Below are 18,305 nucleotides of genomic sequence, written 5' to 3'. Positions count from 1 at the left end.
TACCCTATGCTTTGACCTCTTTCTCCCCTCTCTCTCCAGATGAAATCTTGCGACTTTTGACGGCCAGCCGCCCAACAACCTGCCCGCTTGACCCTATCCCCTCCTCTCTTCTCCAGACCATTTCTGGAGACCTTCTCCCTTACCTCACCTCGCTCATCAACTCATCCTTGACCGCTGGCTACGTCCCTTCCGTCTTCAAGAGAGCGATAGTTGCACCCCGTCTCAAATACCTACACTTGATCCCTCCGATGTCAACAACTACAGACCAGTATCCCTTCTTTCTTTCCTCTCCAAAACTCTTGAGCGTGCCGTCCTTGGCCAGCTCTCTTGCTATCTCTCACAGAATGACCTTCTTGATCCAAATCAGTCAGGTTTCAAGACTGGTCATTCAACTGAGACTGCTCTTCTCTGTGTCACGGAGGCTCTCCGCACTGCTAAAGCTAACTCTCTCTCCTCTGCACCCATCCTTCTAGACCTATCTGCTGCCTTTGATACTGTGAACCATCAGATCCTCCTCTCCACCCTCTCCGAGTTGGGCATCTCCGGCGCTGCTCACTCTTGGATTGCGTCCTACCTGACAGGTCGCTCCTACCAGGTGGCATGGCGAGAATCCGTCTCCACACCACGTGCTCTCACCACTGGTGTCCCCCAGGGCTCAGTTCTAGGCCCTCTCCTATTCTTGCTATACACCAAGTCATTTGGCTCTGTCATATCCTCACATGGTCTCTCCTATCATTGTTACGCAGACGACACACAATTAATCTTCTCCTTTCCCCCTTCTGATAACCAGGTGGCGAATCGCATCTCTGCATGTCTGGCAGACATATCAGTGTGGATGACGGATCACCACCTCAAGCTGAACCTCGGCAAGACGGAGCTGCTCTTCCTCCCGGGGAAGGACTGCCCGTTCCATGATCTCGCCATCACAGTTGACAACTCCATTGTGTCCTCCTCCCAGAGTGCTAAGAGCCTTGGCGTGACCCTGGACAACACCCTGTCGTTCTCCGCTAACATCAAGGCGGTGACCCGTTCCTGTAGTTTCATGCTCTACAACATTCGCAGAGTACGACCCTGCCTCACACAGGAAGCGGCGCAGGTCCTAATCCAGGCACTTGTCATCTCCCGTCTGGATTACTGCAACTCACTGTTGGCGGGGCTCCCCGCCTGTGCCATCAAAACCCTACAACTCATCCAGAACGCTGCAGCCCGTCTGGTGTTCAACCTTCCCAAGTTCTTTCACGTCACCCCGCTCCTCCGCACACTCCACTGGCTTCCAGTTGAAGCTGGCATCTGCTACAAGACCATGGTGCTTGCCTACGGAGCTGTGAGGGGAACGGCACCTCCGTACCTTCAGGCTCTGATCAGTCCCTACACCCAAAGAAGGGCACTGCGTTCATCCACCTCTGGCCTGCTCGCCTCCCTACCTCTGCAGAAGCACAGTTCCCGCTCAGCCCAGTCAAAACTGTTCGCTGCTCTGGCACCCCAATGGTGGAACAAGCTCCCTCACGACGCCAGGACAGCGGAGTCAATCACCACCTTCCGGAGACACCTGAAACCCCACCTCTTTAAGGAATACCTTGGATAGGATTAAGTAATCCTTCTAACCCCCCCTTCCCCCAAAAAAAAGATATAGATATACTATTGTAAAGTGGTTGTTCCACTGGATATCATAAGGTGAATGCACCAATTTGTAAGTCGCTCTGGATAAGAGAGTCTGCTAAATGACGTAAATGTAAATGTCCCCCCCCCCCCCCTTTGCTACTATAACAGCCTCCAATCTTTTGGGAAGGCTTTCCACTAGATGTTGAAACATTGCTGCGGGGACTTGCTTCCAATCAGCCACAATAGCATTAGTGAGGTCAGGCACTGATGTTGGGCGATTAGGCCTGGCTCGCAGTCGGCATTCCAATTCATCCCAAAGGTGTTCTATGGGTTTGAGGTCAGGGCTCTGTGCAGGCCAGTCTAGTTCTTCCACACAGATCTTGACAAACTATTTCTGTATGGACCTCACTTTGTGCACAGGGGCATTGTCATGCTGAAACAGGAAAGGGCCTTCCCCAAACTGTTGCCACAAAGTTGGAAGCACAGAATCGTCTAGAATGTGGAAGCACACCCCCATTCTCATCGACGGGGCTGCAGTGGAGCAGGTTGAGAGCTTCAAGTTCCTTGGTGTCCACATCACCAACAAACTAACTTGGTCCAAGCACACCTAGACAGTTGTGAAGAGGGCTTGACAAAATCTATTCCCCCTCAGGAAACTGAAAAGATTTGGCATGGGTCCTCAGATCCTCAAAAGGTTCTACAGCTGCACCATCCAGAGCATCCTGACTGGTTGCATCACTGCCTGGTATGGCAACTGTTCGGCCTCTGACCGCAAGGCACTACAGAGGGTAGTGCGAACGGCCCAGTACATCACTGGGGCCAAGCTTCCTGTCATCCAGGACCTCTATACCAGGCGGTGTAAGAGGAAGGCTCTAAAAATTGTCAGAGACTCCAACCACCAGACCATTATACCTCCTCCACCAGATGGTGAAGCATAATTCATCACTCCAGAGAAAACATTTCCACTGCTCCAGAGTCCAATGGCAACGAGCTTCACACCACTCCAGCCGATGCTTGGCATTGCACATGGTGATCTTAGGCTTGTGTGCGGCTGCTCGTCCATGGAAACCCATTTCATGAAGCTGCTTCCAGAGGCAGATTGGAACTCCGTAGTGAGTGTTGCAACTGAGAACAGACGAGTTTTACGCGCCATGTGCTTCAGCTCTCTGCGGTCCAGTTCTGTGAGCTTGTGAGGCCTACCACTTTGCGGCTGAGCCTTTGTTGCTCCTAGACTTTTCCACTTCACAATAACAGCACTTACAGTTGACCGGGGCAGCTCTAGTGGGGCAGCTCTAGCAGGGCAAAAATTAGACGAACTGACTTGTTGGCAAGGTGGCATCCTATGATGGTGCCACGTTGAAAGTCACTGAGCTCTTCAGTACGGGCCATTCTACTGCCAATGTTTGTCTATGGAGGTTGAATGGCTGTGTGCTTGATTTTATACAACTGTCAGCAACAGGTGTGGCTGAAATAGTCAAATCCACTAATTTGAAGGGTTGTCCACATACCTTTAGCCATGTAGTATAGTTCAGCTCTCAGTTAAAATGGAAAAAGGTTAAATAAAGCCTTTGGTTTCTGGATACTCATGCTCTTGAGTGACATTTTCCTGCATTGGTCATCTTTGGTAAAATCATTTTAGGAAAAAATAATATAGCCCATGCAGTGATATGTTTACTTGCCTTTTATGGTGCATACTATAATTCTAGTATCAACAAATGGCACAGACATATAAAAGAGGTATAACCATGTTAGGATATATTGATAATTAGTAATTGATTGAAATAACTTTTCATTAGATAACAAGTTGTATGTTTTAATGGAGGTAATTGATTTTGTGTCACGTATTTAATGTTTTGAGAGTCTTAGTGCACTTAGCAAATTAAATGTGTCATTTTGGCCTATAGTTTGGGGCTGCGTGTTAATTGTTTCGAAAAAAGTGAATTCTGTTTGGACAAATGTGCTCAAGTAATCGAGAAAAACTGTAAATACCACACAACAAGGTAACAGCACATAGAGACGCTCGTGGCATAAGCTAGCAGAGCTAGCCAGAGCTATCAGCCAGAGCTGGTGGCATTGGCAACTGCCATTAGGTCATCCTTTATGCTCGTAAGCATTAGCTTTAGTGTGTTGGGGGCAGTGCCACTGTATTGCAAGAGGCTTGGATGCAACCCACACATGAACTCAGCAAAAAAAGAAACGTCCTCTCACTGTCAACTGTGTGTATTTTCAGCAAACTTAACATGTGTAAATGTGTATATGAAAATAACAAGATTCAACAAGTGAGACATAAACTGAACAAGTTCCACAGACGTGACTAACAGAAATGGAATAATGTCTCCCTGAACAAAGGGGGGGGGGGGGGTCAAAATCAAAAGTAACCGTCAGTATCTGGTGTGGCCACCAGCTGCATTAAGTACTGCAGTGCATCTCCTCCTCATGGACTGCACCAGATTTGCCAGTTCTTGCTGTGAGATGTTACCCCAGTCTTCCACCAAGGCACCTGCAAGTTCCCGGACATTTCTGGGGGGAATGGCCCTAGCCCTATCCAACAGGTCCCAGACATGCTCAATGGGATTGAGATCCAGGCTCTTCGCTGGCCATGGCAGAACACTGACATTCCTGTCTTGCAGGAAATCATGCACAAAATGAGCAGTATGGCTGGTGGCATTGTCATGCTGGAGGGTCATGTCAGGATGAGCCTGCAGGAAGCGTACCACATGAGGGAGGAGGATGTCTTCCCTGTAGCGCACAGCGTTGAGATTGCCTGCAATGACAACAAGCTCAGTCCGATGATGCTGTGACACACCGCCCCAGACCATGACGGACCCTCCACCTCCAAATCGATCTCGCTCCAGAGTACAGGCCTCGGTGTAACGCTCATTCCTTCAACGATAAACGCGAATCTGACCATCGCCCCTAGTGAGACAAAACCGCGACTCGTCAGTGAAGAGCACTTTTTGCCAGTCCTGTCTGGTCCAGCGACGGTGGGTTTGTGCCATAGGCGACGTTGTTGCTGGTGATGTCTGGTGAGGACCTGCCTTACAACATGCCTACAATCCCTCAGCCCATCCTCCCTCAGCCTATTGCGGACAGTCTGAGCACTGATGGAGGGATTGTGCGTTCCTGGTGTAACTCAGGCAGTTGTTGTTGCCATCCTGTACCTGTCCCGCAGGTGTGATGTTCGGATTTACCAATCCTGTGCAGGTGTTGTTACATGTGGTCTGCCACTGCAAGGACGATCAGTTGTCCGTCCTGTCTCCCTGTAGCGCTGTCTTAGGCATCTCATATTAAGGACATTGCAATTTATTGCCTTGGCCACATCTGCAGTCCTCATGCCTCCTTGCAACATGCCTAAGGCAATTTCATGCAGATGAGCAGGGACTCTGGGCATCTTTCTTTTGTTGTTTTTCAGAGTCAGTAGAAAGGCCTCTTTAGTGTCCTAAGTTTTCATAACTGTGACCTTAATTGCCTACCGTCTGTAAGCTGTTAGTGTCTTAACGACCATTCCACAGGTGCATGTTCATTAATTGTTTATGGTTCATTGAACAAGCATGGGAAACAGTGTTTAAACCCTTTGCAATGAAGATCTGTGAAGTTACTTTGATTTTTACAAATTATCTTTGAAAGACAGGGTCCTGAAAAAGGGACGTTTCTTTTTTTGCTGAGTTTAGGTAGTTACATGGCTCCCAGTTCGGGTCTACCCATGGCTACCCTTAAGAGTAATGGCCCTGACATTCAGCTGTACAGATACCAGTGAGCATCGGACAGAAACATAGCACTGTAACGTCGGCCCAAATCGTAACGAGTACAATATACAGGCGCTTGCATGTAGCATATACCCCTACTATATACCGTAGTCGAGGCCTGTAAAACATACCACTGCAGATGTCATCACTGTCATCATCATACAAACCCTTCTGCTTGTGCCCCCTTAGGGTCAAGCTCGTGGGTGAATAGGTGTAATATCTGAGACCTCTTAATGTCATTTTGTGGAACGCCTCAGAGCAGCCAGAACCACCTAAAGCCAAGCAACAGAAAATACATACCTGAGCATAACCACCACACAGAGACGAGATGGCCACTCCCCCATTCTTAACAGAACAGTCTCACACCCACTGTTACAATGCATCTGAGCAGAGGAAGGTGGGGGGATGGAGAGGATTATGGCCAGATGACGCTGCCTGGCAGGCAGGTGAGCTCAGCGAGATTCAGTGGACGGCAGGGGGGGACCAGGCCGGGCCAACCACAGGGAAGGGTGCCCTCCTCGACCCCCAGCTCCGCCAGAGGGCCCACTGTGAGCGACTGGAGGCGTCACCTCTTCCCACTGCCCTGTGGATCGCTGCCCAGAGCCCACTGTCCTTGCCAATTCTACCAAGCAGACATGAGAGGCATTCAGAGCAGCAACAAAGAAGTCCCAGGTTCAGGGGCCCTGGCATCTGATTCACGGGGGGGGGGGGGGGGGACCAGCGTGGGGTGAGGGAGGGAGGCAGCAGTGGAAGAGCAGATGCTGAGAGCACATCTGGAGGAGTGATCCGTCTGTCCCCCAGCTACCAGACCACCACAGACAACATTAAAACACACACACACACAATATGGTGGATCAAAGCCTCAGATGAGGCCCCCATATCCATTATCAAGCTTGAAATCCATTCCAGCCAAAATGTTATCATATATAGCCTATTAGTTTACATTTAGTCTAGCTGTACATAACTGTCAATGTGTCATAGGCCTAAAGAAAGAGACAGAGATTCTGATAGAACGGCTCGAGTCAGTTTGTTCAAATTGTACTGCCTCAGGGCTGGAGGACTACTGTGGCGGTAAGTCTAGTCTACACATCACAGTGACAGTCTCATTTCATGTCCAGCCCTTGAACACAGACATGAAGGAAAGGGACCGTGAATTTTATAAAGGGACATTTACTCCTGAAAAGAACACAGGGTTTGAGCGGGTTTGAGCACAAAAGGGCTGAAGAGCAAGTGCCCTGCAATAAAATAAAGTAAGGTCAGCAGACTTCCCATGTGACAGCACACTGCCTTGGATTAGGTGGTGTAAGCCTATTAATGTGGTTTGGACTAGGTGGACCACCCTGTCTCCCCACCCTGCCTGGCCAGCCAAAGATTAGCCTGTTAAATGCACTTCCCGCCTGCATAAAATGCAAACTCTGCTCATCCAATAGCAACAATTCAGATAGGGACCTGTCTGCCCACCCTTAATTTGAGTTAGCTTCTCTACCATTCAAATGCAGGTGGGATTTGTTTCCCTTCAAAATAGAAGTTTTCACTTATCAGCCATATTGTATTCAATTGTTTATCTTTATTAGGGCAATGCCGTGAGTAAAGGAGAATGTCAAACTTCTCAGCCAGGCATGTGGCAATGTTTTACACTAGAATTAGAATCAAAGCACTTTTGAGAGAAAGGTGGACATGTTTTATTGTGGACATTGGTGAATCATGCAATGAATTTTAGTAGGCCTAGCTACACAATTTGAAATATTCCTGTCATTTCTGAAATATTAATAATTTGGCTTGGATAACTGGTTAGGCCGCTGAGCAGAGCAGGTAGCCTAATGAAATTCAGTCAGCGACCTTTATCATTAGGCAATTTCCTTGCATAGCATTCTGGCAGTGGAACAAATGAAAGGGTACGGTTTGACACCGTGCCATTTCAACGACAAAACACAATCTACCACTAAGTTTTTTTCTACAGAGACTGGGGATTAACATTTCTGAGCTCGGGCCACAGATTAGGTGCGTGGGGGTCTAGAATTTCATCATCTTTCAGAGGCACAATGGCTCATTCTTACCGTTTCCTCATCTATTCCTCCGACGGTGGGGGTCATTGGTGCGTGCCTTTGCTCCTGTATTTGTTTTACGTTCAGTACACTCATTTTTTTCCCCCTTCACATATTTAAGAACCACAGAGGAAAACAAAACTTTATATTTACCCAGTCGAAAACGGAGCTTTTTCAGAGACACTTCCTAGCACGCGCTGCCACCTTGTGGGAAAAGCACAACATCGCGTAATAGCGCTGTGACATTGGTATTTTTATTTAAGGTCCGCTTCTGTGGCCTTTTCCCCTCAAGTAAATACATTTTATTTTGAGCCATACTGCCAAACAGCAGCTAGGCCTGCATATAAAACAAAGAAGCCTACTTTGTTACAGAAATTGTACTTTCCCATTTCAATATATAAAAAAAAAATCATTTTAATATATATTCAATGTAGAGTCAAGTTAACATTTATTTAATTGAAGTTAATCTGTTAAATATACAATGATCCAAAGAATATATCAAGTAGCACATCCAAACTACACACAAAGACAATGTAATACAAAAGGTAATAACAGTCAAGAAATTTCATCAATATTGAAAAGGCAAAGAAAAATAATGAACTCAGGAAACAGTGAAGTCAACCTGCCCAGAACGGGGTCTCAATGCACATTGAGGACAACCACAGAGCAATCTTCTCTTCAAAGCTTGACACCCTCCCCTGGCTCCATGTACCCATCAAGAGGCTGCAGGGGGCTGAAGCGCAGCAGGGGCAGGTCCACCGAAGGGCAGCAGTCCTTGGGGTGAGCCCAGCCTTCTTTAGGGCGAGCCCAGCCCTCCTTAGGGCGCCGTATGGGTGGGAGCGGAGGGGGCAGCTCCGAGTTGGTGCGGCTGGAACTGTTGTCATTGCCGTCGTTTTTGTAGTCAGGAGGGGGGATGGGGGGGACGCTCCCGAGGCTGTTGCTCCGACAGCGGACCAGAAACTCCCCCCGGTGGTGGCGGTGGTACAGCACGCCCACGGTACCGAGGAGCAGCAGGATGAGGAAGCTGAGCAGGAAGCACGCCACGTAGATGCCTTTGATCATCCCGCTGGACCACGTCAAAGTGCAGCCTAAGGTCAAAGGTTAGGCAAGGATTAGATGTACACAATTTACCTAGTGCAGTCACCTTCATAACCATGCACCTTTATGTCTAACATCCTGTTGGGGTTACCTAACAAACCCATTTTCAGGGGTTTAAAAACATTTTTTTATTTTTTTATTATATATATATATATATATATATATATATATATATAAAATAAAATTCGGGAATATTAGGGTGGTGGTCTATTACATTTACATTAGTCATTTAGCAGACGCTCTTATCCAGAGCGACTTACAGTAGTGAATGCATACATTATTTCATTTTTTTTGTACTGGCCCCCCGTGGGAATCGAACCCACAACCCTGGCGTTGCACACACCATGCTGGCATTGCAAACACCATGCTCTACCAACTGAGCCACAGGGAAGACTCTTGTTAACTTCTGTGCCACTGATTTTTCACTAACCAATGTCATACTGTATGTTTTCCTTGTACTTCAGAGAACAATAATTCTGACAAAATCTATGGAGTACCAGTGTTGCGGTGCTGCTGCTCAGGACTATGCTGATCCACCGTAATCGTCGACTTATTGTGCCGGTCCGTATCAGCGGCCTTGGTGTCCACGCAAATGGTTCCACCGGAGCCCAGCCTAGACATGTCCTCAAACCCGGAGTGGCATCGGCAAGCGTAGGAACCAAAGCGGTTCACACACTCAGCGTTGATGTCACACAGCACCAGCTGAGTCACACACTCATTCACATCTGAGATAGACACACACACAGGGTGCAAAAGTAAGGTTGATTAATGGAGTTATTAAATATGAGAACAAATAACTTCAAATCAATTATTTAAAGTCAAACAAATACATTTTTCACCTCACTGAGCCCCAAGACACCTAGTTGCAAGCTATACAACACAATATCTTATTAAACCTCTGCAGTAACCTTTAGTGCCAGTTGTAAAGATCAGAGTACAGTGCAAAATAAGCTACAGATTTATATTTGTTTGGAGGAAACTTTAAGACCCACCAGCGGTGGATACAGAGACGATGACACCCTGCGTTGAGCTGCCCCTGGGGCTAACCACCATCTCTAACAGCTCCTGCAGGGCTGGGTGCAGGGTCCTGTGAACCTTCACCCCTTCTGGCCCACCCCCAATATGCAACCAGAGGATGTAAAGCACTCCTGCACTCAACCTGGTGATACAACAAAAAAAAACAGTTAAAGGCATTCAATCCATCAGTTGTAGCATAACTCAGCAAAAGTTGACTTTGTATTTTTATTAACTACAGTGCCAACAAACCCTTTTTATGCAGTAAAAATAAGTATTTGTTTGCAGTCAAGAAAGATGACATTTGGAGCTCTTGGTTACATAATGTAGTAAACCAACCTTTTTATTCTTTTGGAGGATAGGGTTTTGGCTATGTGGACAAATTCCAACTGCTCATTAATCTGAAAAACATAATAATTGCAGTTCCAAATCACAAATGCACCAGTCCAGTCACAGTAAATAATGACCAAAAGCCATAGTGTTTACACATTTTGATTTGTTAAAGCCTTAGCTTAAAATGTATTCAATTGATAATTTTTTGGTCACTGGCCTACACACAATAACCCATAATGTCAAAGTGGAATGGGTTTGTTTTCACAAAGAACAGCACCTAAAAAGAAAAAAGTAATATCCCTTTGAGCATGGAGAAGTTATTAAATTACACACTTTGGATGGTGTATCAATAGTCACTACAAAGACACAGGAGTCCTTCCTAACTCAGTTGCCGGAGAGGAAGGAAACCACTCAGGGATTTCACCATGAGGCCAATGTGACGTTAAAACAGTTAGACTTTAATGGCTGTAATAGGAGACAACTGAGGATGGATCAACATTGTACACTGAACAAAAATATAAAAATGCAACATGCAACAATTTCAAAGAATTTACTGAGTTACATTTCATACGGAAATCAGTCAATTGAAATAAATTCATTAGGGCCTACTATATGGATTTCCCATGACTGGGAATACAGATATGCATCTGTTGGTCACAGATACCTTAAAAAGAAAAAGGTGGGGGAGTGGATCAGAAAACCAGTCAGTATCTGGTGTGACCATCATTTGCCTCGTGCAGTGAGACATCTCATTAGCGTAGAGTTGATCAGGCTGTTGATTGTGGCCTGTAGAATGTGTCCCGCTCTTCAAATGGCTGTGCAAAGTCGCTAGGGGAACTGGAACACACTTGTACATGTTGATCCAGAGCATCCCAAACATGCACAATGGGCGACATGTCTGGTGAGTATGCAGGCCATGGAAGAACTGTGCAATTTTCAGCTTCCAGGAATTCTGTACAGATACTTGTGACATGGGGCTGTGCATTATGCTGAAACGTGATGGCAGCGGATGAATGGCACAACGGGCATCAAGATCTCGTCACGGTATCTCTGTGCATTCAAATTGCCATCGATAAAAAGCAGTTGCGTTTGTTGTCCGTAGCTTATGACTGACAATACCATAACCCCACCATGGGGCACTGTGTTCACGACATTGACATCAGCAAACCACTCCCTGACACTACCCCATACACTGTGTGCCATCTGTCCGGCACAGTTGAAACTGGGATTCACCCGTGAAGAGCAGACTTCTTCAGCATGTCAGTGGACATTGAAGGTGAGCATTTACCTACTGAAGCCGCTTATGACGCCAAACTGCAGTCAGGTCAAGACTCTGGTGAGGAAACGAGCACGCAGCTGATCTTCCCCCACAACAAATTTTGGTTGTGCAAACCCAGTTTCATCCACTGTCCAGATGGCTGGTCTCAGACAATCCCGCAGATGAAGAAGCCAGATGTGGAGGTCCTGGATTGGCGTGGTTACACCTGGTCTGCAGTTGAGGCCTGTTGGGGTTACTGTCAAATTCTCTAAAACGACATTGGAGGCGACTTATGGTAAAATAAATTAACATTCCATTCTCAGGCAACAGCTCTGGTGGACATTCCTGCAGTCAGTATGCCAATTGCACTCTCCTTCAAAACTTGAGACCTCTGTGGTATTGTGTTGTGTGACAACTGCACATTTTAGAGTGGCCTTTTGTGTCCAGCACAAGCTGCACCTGTGTAATGATCATGCTGTTTAATCAGCTTCTTGATACACCACACCTGTCAGGTGGATGGATTGTCTTGGCAAAGGAAAAATGCTCACTAACAGGGATGTAAACAAATCTGTGCACATTTGAGAAAAGCTTTTTGTGCTTATGGAACATTTCTGGGATCTTTTATTTCAGCTCATGAAACCAACACTTTACATGATGCGTTTATATTTTTGTTCAGTATAGTTACTACACAATACTAACCTAACCGACAGAGTGAACAGGAAGCCTGCACAGAATAAAAAAATACTCCAAAACATACATCCTATTTGCAACAATGCACTAAAGTAATATTGCAAAAAAGCATTTAACATTTTGTCCTGAATTCAAAGTTGTGTGTTTGGGGAAAATTCAATACAACACAGTACCACTCCGTATTTTCAAGTATAGTGGTGGCTGCATAATGTTATAGGAATTATTGTGATCATTAAGGGGAGTTTATCCAGGATAAAAAGGCAAAATCCTAGTTCAGTCTTTCCCACCAGACACTAGGAGAGGAATTCACCTTCCAGCAGGACAATAATCTAAAAAGGGCAAATGTACATGAGTTTACCAAAAAGACAGTGAACGTTCCTGAGTGGCCGAGTTAGTTGACTAAAACTTTAACTTTTCTACTTGAAAATCTATGGCAAGACCTGAAAATGTTTGTTGTTTTTTTAAATGGTGTGGAAAGCTCTTAAAGACTTACCCAGAAAGACTCATCTGTAATTGCGGCCAAAGGTGCTTCTACAAAGTCTTCAGTCAGGTGTGGGAATACTTATGTACAGTTGAAATCGAAAGTCTACATACACTTAGGTTGGAGTCATTCAAACTAGTTTTTCAACCACTCCACTAATTTCTTGTTAACAAACTAAAGTTTTGGCAAGTCGGTTAGGACATTATTTTTCCAACAACTGTTCACAGACAGATTATTTCACTATCACAATTCCAGTGGGTCAGAAGTGTACATACACTAAGTTGACTGTGCCTTTAAAAACATTCCAGAAAATGATGTCATGGCTTTAGAAGCTTCTGATAGGCTAATTGACATCATTTGAGTCAATTGGAGGTGTATCTGTGGATGTATTTCAAGGCCTACCTTCAAACTCAGTGCCTCTTTGCTTGACATCAAGGGAAAAATGTAAAGAAAACGCAAGTATAAACACCACGGGACCATGCAGCCGTCATACCGCTCAGGAAGGAGACGTGTTCTGTCTCCTAGAGATGAACGTACTTTGGTGCGAAAAGTGAAAAATCAATCCCAGAACAGCAAAGGACCTAGTGAAGATGCTGGAGGAAACAGGTACAAAAGTATCTATAGCCACAGTAAAACGAGTCCTACATCAACATAACCTGAAAGGCCTCTCAGCAAGGAAGAATCCACTGCTATAAAACCACCATAAAAATGCCAGACTACGGTTTGCAACTGTACATGGGGACAAAGATCGTACTTTTGAGAAATATCCTCTGGTCTGATGAAACAAAAATAATACTGTTTGGCCATAATGACCATCGTTATGTTTGGAGGAAAAAGGGGGAGGCTTGCAAACTGAAGAACACCATCCCAACCTTGAAGCACGGGGTGGCAGCATCATGTTGTGGGGGTGCTTTGCTGCAGGAGGGACTGGTGCACTTCACAAAAGAGATGGCTTCATGAGGAAGGGAAATTATGTGGATATATTGAAGCAACATCAAGACATCAGTCAGGAAGTTAAAGCTTGGTTGCAAATGGGCTTTCCAAATCGACAATGACCACAAGCATACTTCCAAAGTCAAGATATTTAAGAGGCCATCAAAGCCCTGACCTCAACCCTATAGAAAATTTGTGGGCAGAATTGAAAAAGCGTGTGTGAACAAGGAGGCCTAGAAACCTGACTTGGTAACACCAGCTCTGTCAGGAGGAATGGGCCAAAATTCAGAAGCTTGTGGAAGACTACCCAAAACGTTTAACCCAAGTTAAATGATTTAAAGGCATGTAAACTTCTGACCCACTGGGAACGTGATGAAAAAAATACCCTATTATTCTGACTTTTCAGATTCTTAAAATAAAGTGGTGATCCTAACTGACCTAAGACATGGAATTTTTACTAGGATTAAAATGTCAGGAATTGTGAAAAACTGAGTTTAAATGTATTTGGCTAAGGTGTATGTAAACTTCTGACTTCAACTGTAAATTAGATATTTTCACTTTGTCATTATGGGGTATTGTGTGTAGATGGGTGAGGGAAAAAAAATGTATATTTCATCCATTTTGAATTCAGGCTGTAACAACAAAATGGTGAGTAAGTCAAGGGGTATGAATACTTTCTGAAGGCACTGTAAGATGACATTCATTTATGAAGAAAGTTAGAGTACCACAGCCTGTCATAAATCCCATAAATCCTAGCGGTCAAACAGGGAAATGTTCCCAATCGTTTCCCCACCATTCATTTCCCCCACAAGGGCCTTTAGGCTTACCCTGGCGTGGCGTTTTGATAACCGTGTAAATCTCTCTAGGACAAGGTGACTTAGGACAGTGCCTTCAGAAAGTATTCAGACCCCTTGACATTTTCCACATTTTGTTACAATACAGCCTCATTCTAAAATTGAATAAATAAAATCCTCAGCAATCTACACACAATAACAAAGCAAAAACAGATTTATGAACATTTGCAAATTTATAAAAAATAACAGAAATACCTTATTTACATAAGTATTCACACCCTTTGCTATGAGACTCGAAATTAAGCATAGGTACATCCTGTTTTACATTGATCATCCTTGAGTTGTTTTTACAACTTGTTTTGGAGTCCACCTGTGGTAAATTCAATTGATTGGACATGATTTGGAAAGGCACACACACCTGACTATACAAGGTCCCACAGTTGACAGTGCATGTCAGAGCAAAAACCAACACATGAGGTCTAAGGAATTCTCCGTAGAGCTCTGAGACAGGATTGGAGGCACAGATCTGGGGAAGGGTACCAAAACATGTCTGCAGCATTGAAGGTCCCCAAGAACACAGTGGACTCCATTATTCTAAATGGAAGAAGTTTGGAACCACCAAGACCCTTCCTAGAGCTAACCGCCCGGCCAAACTGAGCAATCGGGGGGGGGGGGGGGGGCCTTGGTCAGGGAGGTGACCAAGAACCTGATCGTCACTCAGAGAGCTCCTCTGTGGCAATGGAAAAACCATCCAGAAGGACAACCATAATCTGCAGCCCTCCACCAAGCAGGCCTATGTGGTAGAGTGGCCAGACAGAAGCCACTCCTCAGTAAAGGCAAGGATGAACGGAGAAAAGTACAGAGAGATCCTTGATGAAAACCTGCTCCAGAGCGCTCAGGACTTGACCGGGGCGAAGGTTCACCTTCCAACAGGACATCGACCCTAAGCACATAGCCAAGGCAACGCAGGAGAGGCTTCGGGATAAGTCTCCATGTCCTTGAGTGGCCCAGCCAGAGCCTGGACTTGAACCAGATCAATCATCTCTGGAGAGACCTGGAAATAGCTGAGCAGCAACACTCCCCATCCAACCTGACAAAGCTTGAGCATGGGAGAAACTCCCCAAATACAGGCGTGCCAAGCTTTTAGCGTCATACCCAAGAAGACACAAGGCTGTAATTGCTGCCAAAGGTGCTTCAACAAAGTACTGAGTAAAGGGTCTGGTAAATGTGATGTTTAACAAACTACAAAAAAGCAAACATTTCTAAAAGCCTGTTTTTGCTTTGTCATTATGGGGTAGTGTGTAGATTGATGAGAATTTTAGAATATGGCTTTAACCTAACATGTTGAAAAAGTCAAGGGGTCTGAACACTTTCCGAAGGCACCGTATTCGCCTGTATTTACCCCCAAAAAATGAAATGCTAATTAGCTACTAATGTGGCCATCATAAAGAACAACAAATGCCATGATCTGGATTAGACTGTCGAATCAAGGCAAAGGTAAGAATCTCTGGATTACCTCATGTTGGCTACATTTCTTTAAAATAGACAGTTTTGGGAACCGTCTTGTGCAAGTTTTAAATTGATACAATACCTGGTGTCAGCTAGAGATGACGTGCAGGAGCTTATAGGGATTTGTAGTTTTGCATGATGTCTACTTTGATGCTTATTAGAATTTTTGAATCCGAGTGTAAATAGAGCCGAATATATCCATCTATATCTCACCTTGTCTGAGATTTACATGGATATCAAAACGTCATGCCAGGGTAAGACAAAACACAGCCCTTATTTTAAGTGTTCCTAAAATCCCCTATGGAAAACATTCATTGTGGAAAAACGATTGGAACCATTTCCTTGTTTGACTGCTAGGTTTTACAGGTATTATGACAGCACTGTGGGGCTCTATTGTACATGAGATAACTCACCAGAGACTTCACTGAGATCAACAGTGATCTCACAAGATGGTCCCAATTCTCCTCTGGCGCCACAAGGAAGTTGACTTCAACAGCCACTTCAAATAGGTAGTCTGAGAAATACAAAAAGTAGGCATCTACTTTAATACTCGTACAAAGGCTACTGACTTAACTTTCGTTATAGCCTTTGAATTGTATTAAAAATACCTTTCTGAAAAGAAAATAATAAATCACCTTCTGGTAAGTGTGGTACTTCGGTGTGATTTCTGGCTTTCTCTGCAAAGTAAACATGCAAGACAGTTTTCATAAACCAGACAAAGTATGCAAATTAAATTGCTGACTACCTACCATAATGTCTGCTGTCAAAAAACAGTTCAACCATGTTTGGGTGATGGTTGAAGGGATCCTGGGTATCAGTGGGTGTATGAGTGTCACTGGATGCTGTAGACTCACCCAGAGTCATTTTCAGCAATTCCTTATTGCCAGACTCCTCACCTTGGTCATCCACCTCTGTTGTGTGCGACCCGATGTTAGACTCTGTAGGAGGGATGGTATCTGTAGTTTGAGCATCCACGTTCCTTCGCATAGCAGACGGGGTGCGCGGCGAGGATTTGGGATTCAGAACAGGGGACTGGTGTGTGGAGGGGTCACTTCCAAGGTGTGCTGTGTGGGTCTCAGTGGCATCCCTCCCTGACGTCCCCTGACGAGTGACCACCATGGGGGGAGTGGGAGTCAAGGGCAGATGGGACTCAAGGTCCACCACATCTCCACTCAAGTTACCCACTTTCCAGTCTTCCCTTGTCAGGTGGCTCTCGTCTGCTTCAGTCCCCTCTGAGATTCCTCTGTTCCAATCTTCCTCCTCTCTCTGAACAGGAGAAAACTTGAATGGCCCCTCTCCGACCATTTGCTCCTCTGCTTCCCATGGTGGAAGCTCATTGGACACAGAGGAGGAAGTGAGTTGGTCAAAATAGTCAAACACCACCTCCGGGTTGGTCTGAGCTGGCGGGGTGGGGCGCTCCAGTAAAATGGCCTCCGTAGGTTCACCCCCCTTCATGGGAAGAAACTTGGTGAAACTTCCCAGAGAGGGAAAAGGTTCCAGTTCTATCAGTTTTGGTTCAGTCATCAGCTTCCTTTCTTCTTCGGTGGTATCACCATAAGCATTGTACATGACTGGCGGTACGAACGCCTCGTATCGCCCATAGAAGCCCCTGTGGGGCGGACTGGGTTTGCCTCTGATCAGCTGAACTACGTGGAGGATGTTGGAGAGGGACGTGTACTTGGCCTCACCCCAACACTTCTCCAGGATCCTGTGACCCCCCGCGACCCCCAGGGGCTCATCCAGGTGGATCTGGTCCAGCTTCCCGCTGCATGCATCTGACTGGGTGAAGTCCTCTAGGTGGAGGAGCACACGTTTACCAGGGTCTACCTGGATGGTCCAGTTGCACCAGAGAGATGGGTTGGAGCACAGGTAGTCTGGGGAGAAGAACTCGCCACTCTTGCCGCGCATCACCTGGTGGCAGCTTCGCAGCGCGAAGAAGGCATTGCCCTCATTACCATGACGGTCATCTGAGAAGTTGTGGACAGAGTGTAAAGGACAATCCAATAATGTCCAAATGTCAGTCATAGGACTAACCCCCCCAACACGCGCGCGCGCGCGCACACACACACACACACACACACACACACACACACACACACACACACACACACACACACACACACACACACACACACACACACACACACACACACACACACACACACACACACACACACACACACACACACACACACACACACACACACACACACACACACACACACACACACACACACACACACTTCAAAGAATTAAACAAAGACCACAGTACAGGGCCCAAAGGCTACATAATAAATATTTGTCTTACCGGGAGGGTTGTAAGCGTCATCCCTAAAGTTATTTATCTAAGGACGTAATAAAAACGTTGAGGTAACATTAAACCAAGAATGTTAGTCAACAACTTGAAATCTACCTACAACCTCCAGCGAAATGTAGGGAAAATGCTTATAGAAGGAAGTCAGTCATCAACTTACCCAGGACAGGTCGCAGTTTGCGGTAAATAAACCATTGGCAAGTAGTAGTGAACGTACAAATGTTAACTTTGAATGATTTCGTGACATTTTAGTGTCACGTTGTGTTTACTTTTTCCACTATTTAGCAAGCAGGTCGGCTTCCTACACTGTCCCAGCTATTGTCAATTCTTTCCAGCGATGTTTCTTTCCGTTTCCGCTAAAAGTGGACGTAAACAGGTGAAATATATTGCCAATTAGCTAATTAGCACGCCTTGATATTCGTATTCCTCTGGTCTATATGGGTTGTATCCACTAGGTGTCACTGCTACACTGTTGTAGGTAAGATAAC

The 18,305-nt window shown here is 45.6% G+C and overlaps 1 protein-coding gene across 2 annotated transcripts; it reads right to left on the bottom strand.

Annotated features, from left to right (window-relative positions):
• Positions 1 to 8,019: 8,019 nt before the first annotated feature.
• Positions 8,020 to 18,202, bottom strand: LOC106564991 (uncharacterized). Of its 2 annotated transcripts, none has more exons than XM_014131543.3 (9): positions 17,978 to 18,202; positions 17,812 to 17,848; positions 16,358 to 17,470; positions 16,139 to 16,180; positions 15,917 to 16,017; positions 9,845 to 9,906; positions 9,484 to 9,650; positions 8,989 to 9,216; positions 8,020 to 8,481 (listed from the first exon to the last, which is right to left on the bottom strand). In XM_014131543.3, the coding sequence occupies exons 1-9, from the start codon at positions 18,062 to 18,064 to the stop codon at positions 8,072 to 8,074; spliced, it is 2,247 nt and encodes a 748-aa protein (XP_013987018.3). In that variant the 5' UTR covers positions 18,065 to 18,202; the 3' UTR covers positions 8,020 to 8,071. The 2 variants fall into 2 exon arrangements, with proteins under 2 accessions (XP_013987018.3, XP_013987019.3); XM_014131544.3 differs by having other exon boundaries at positions 8,023 to 8,481; positions 16,400 to 17,470; positions 17,978 to 18,201.
• Between the last annotated feature and the right edge of the window lie 103 nt (positions 18,203 to 18,305).

This window comes from Salmo salar, chromosome 12, assembly GCF_965601325.2.
Source record: "Salmo salar chromosome 12, fSalSal1, whole genome shotgun sequence".
NCBI classification, from domain to species: Eukaryota; Metazoa; Chordata; class Actinopteri; order Salmoniformes; family Salmonidae; genus Salmo; species Salmo salar.
Note: the sequence above shows the minus strand (reverse complement) of the source record. Positions and strands in the feature narration are given on the sequence as shown.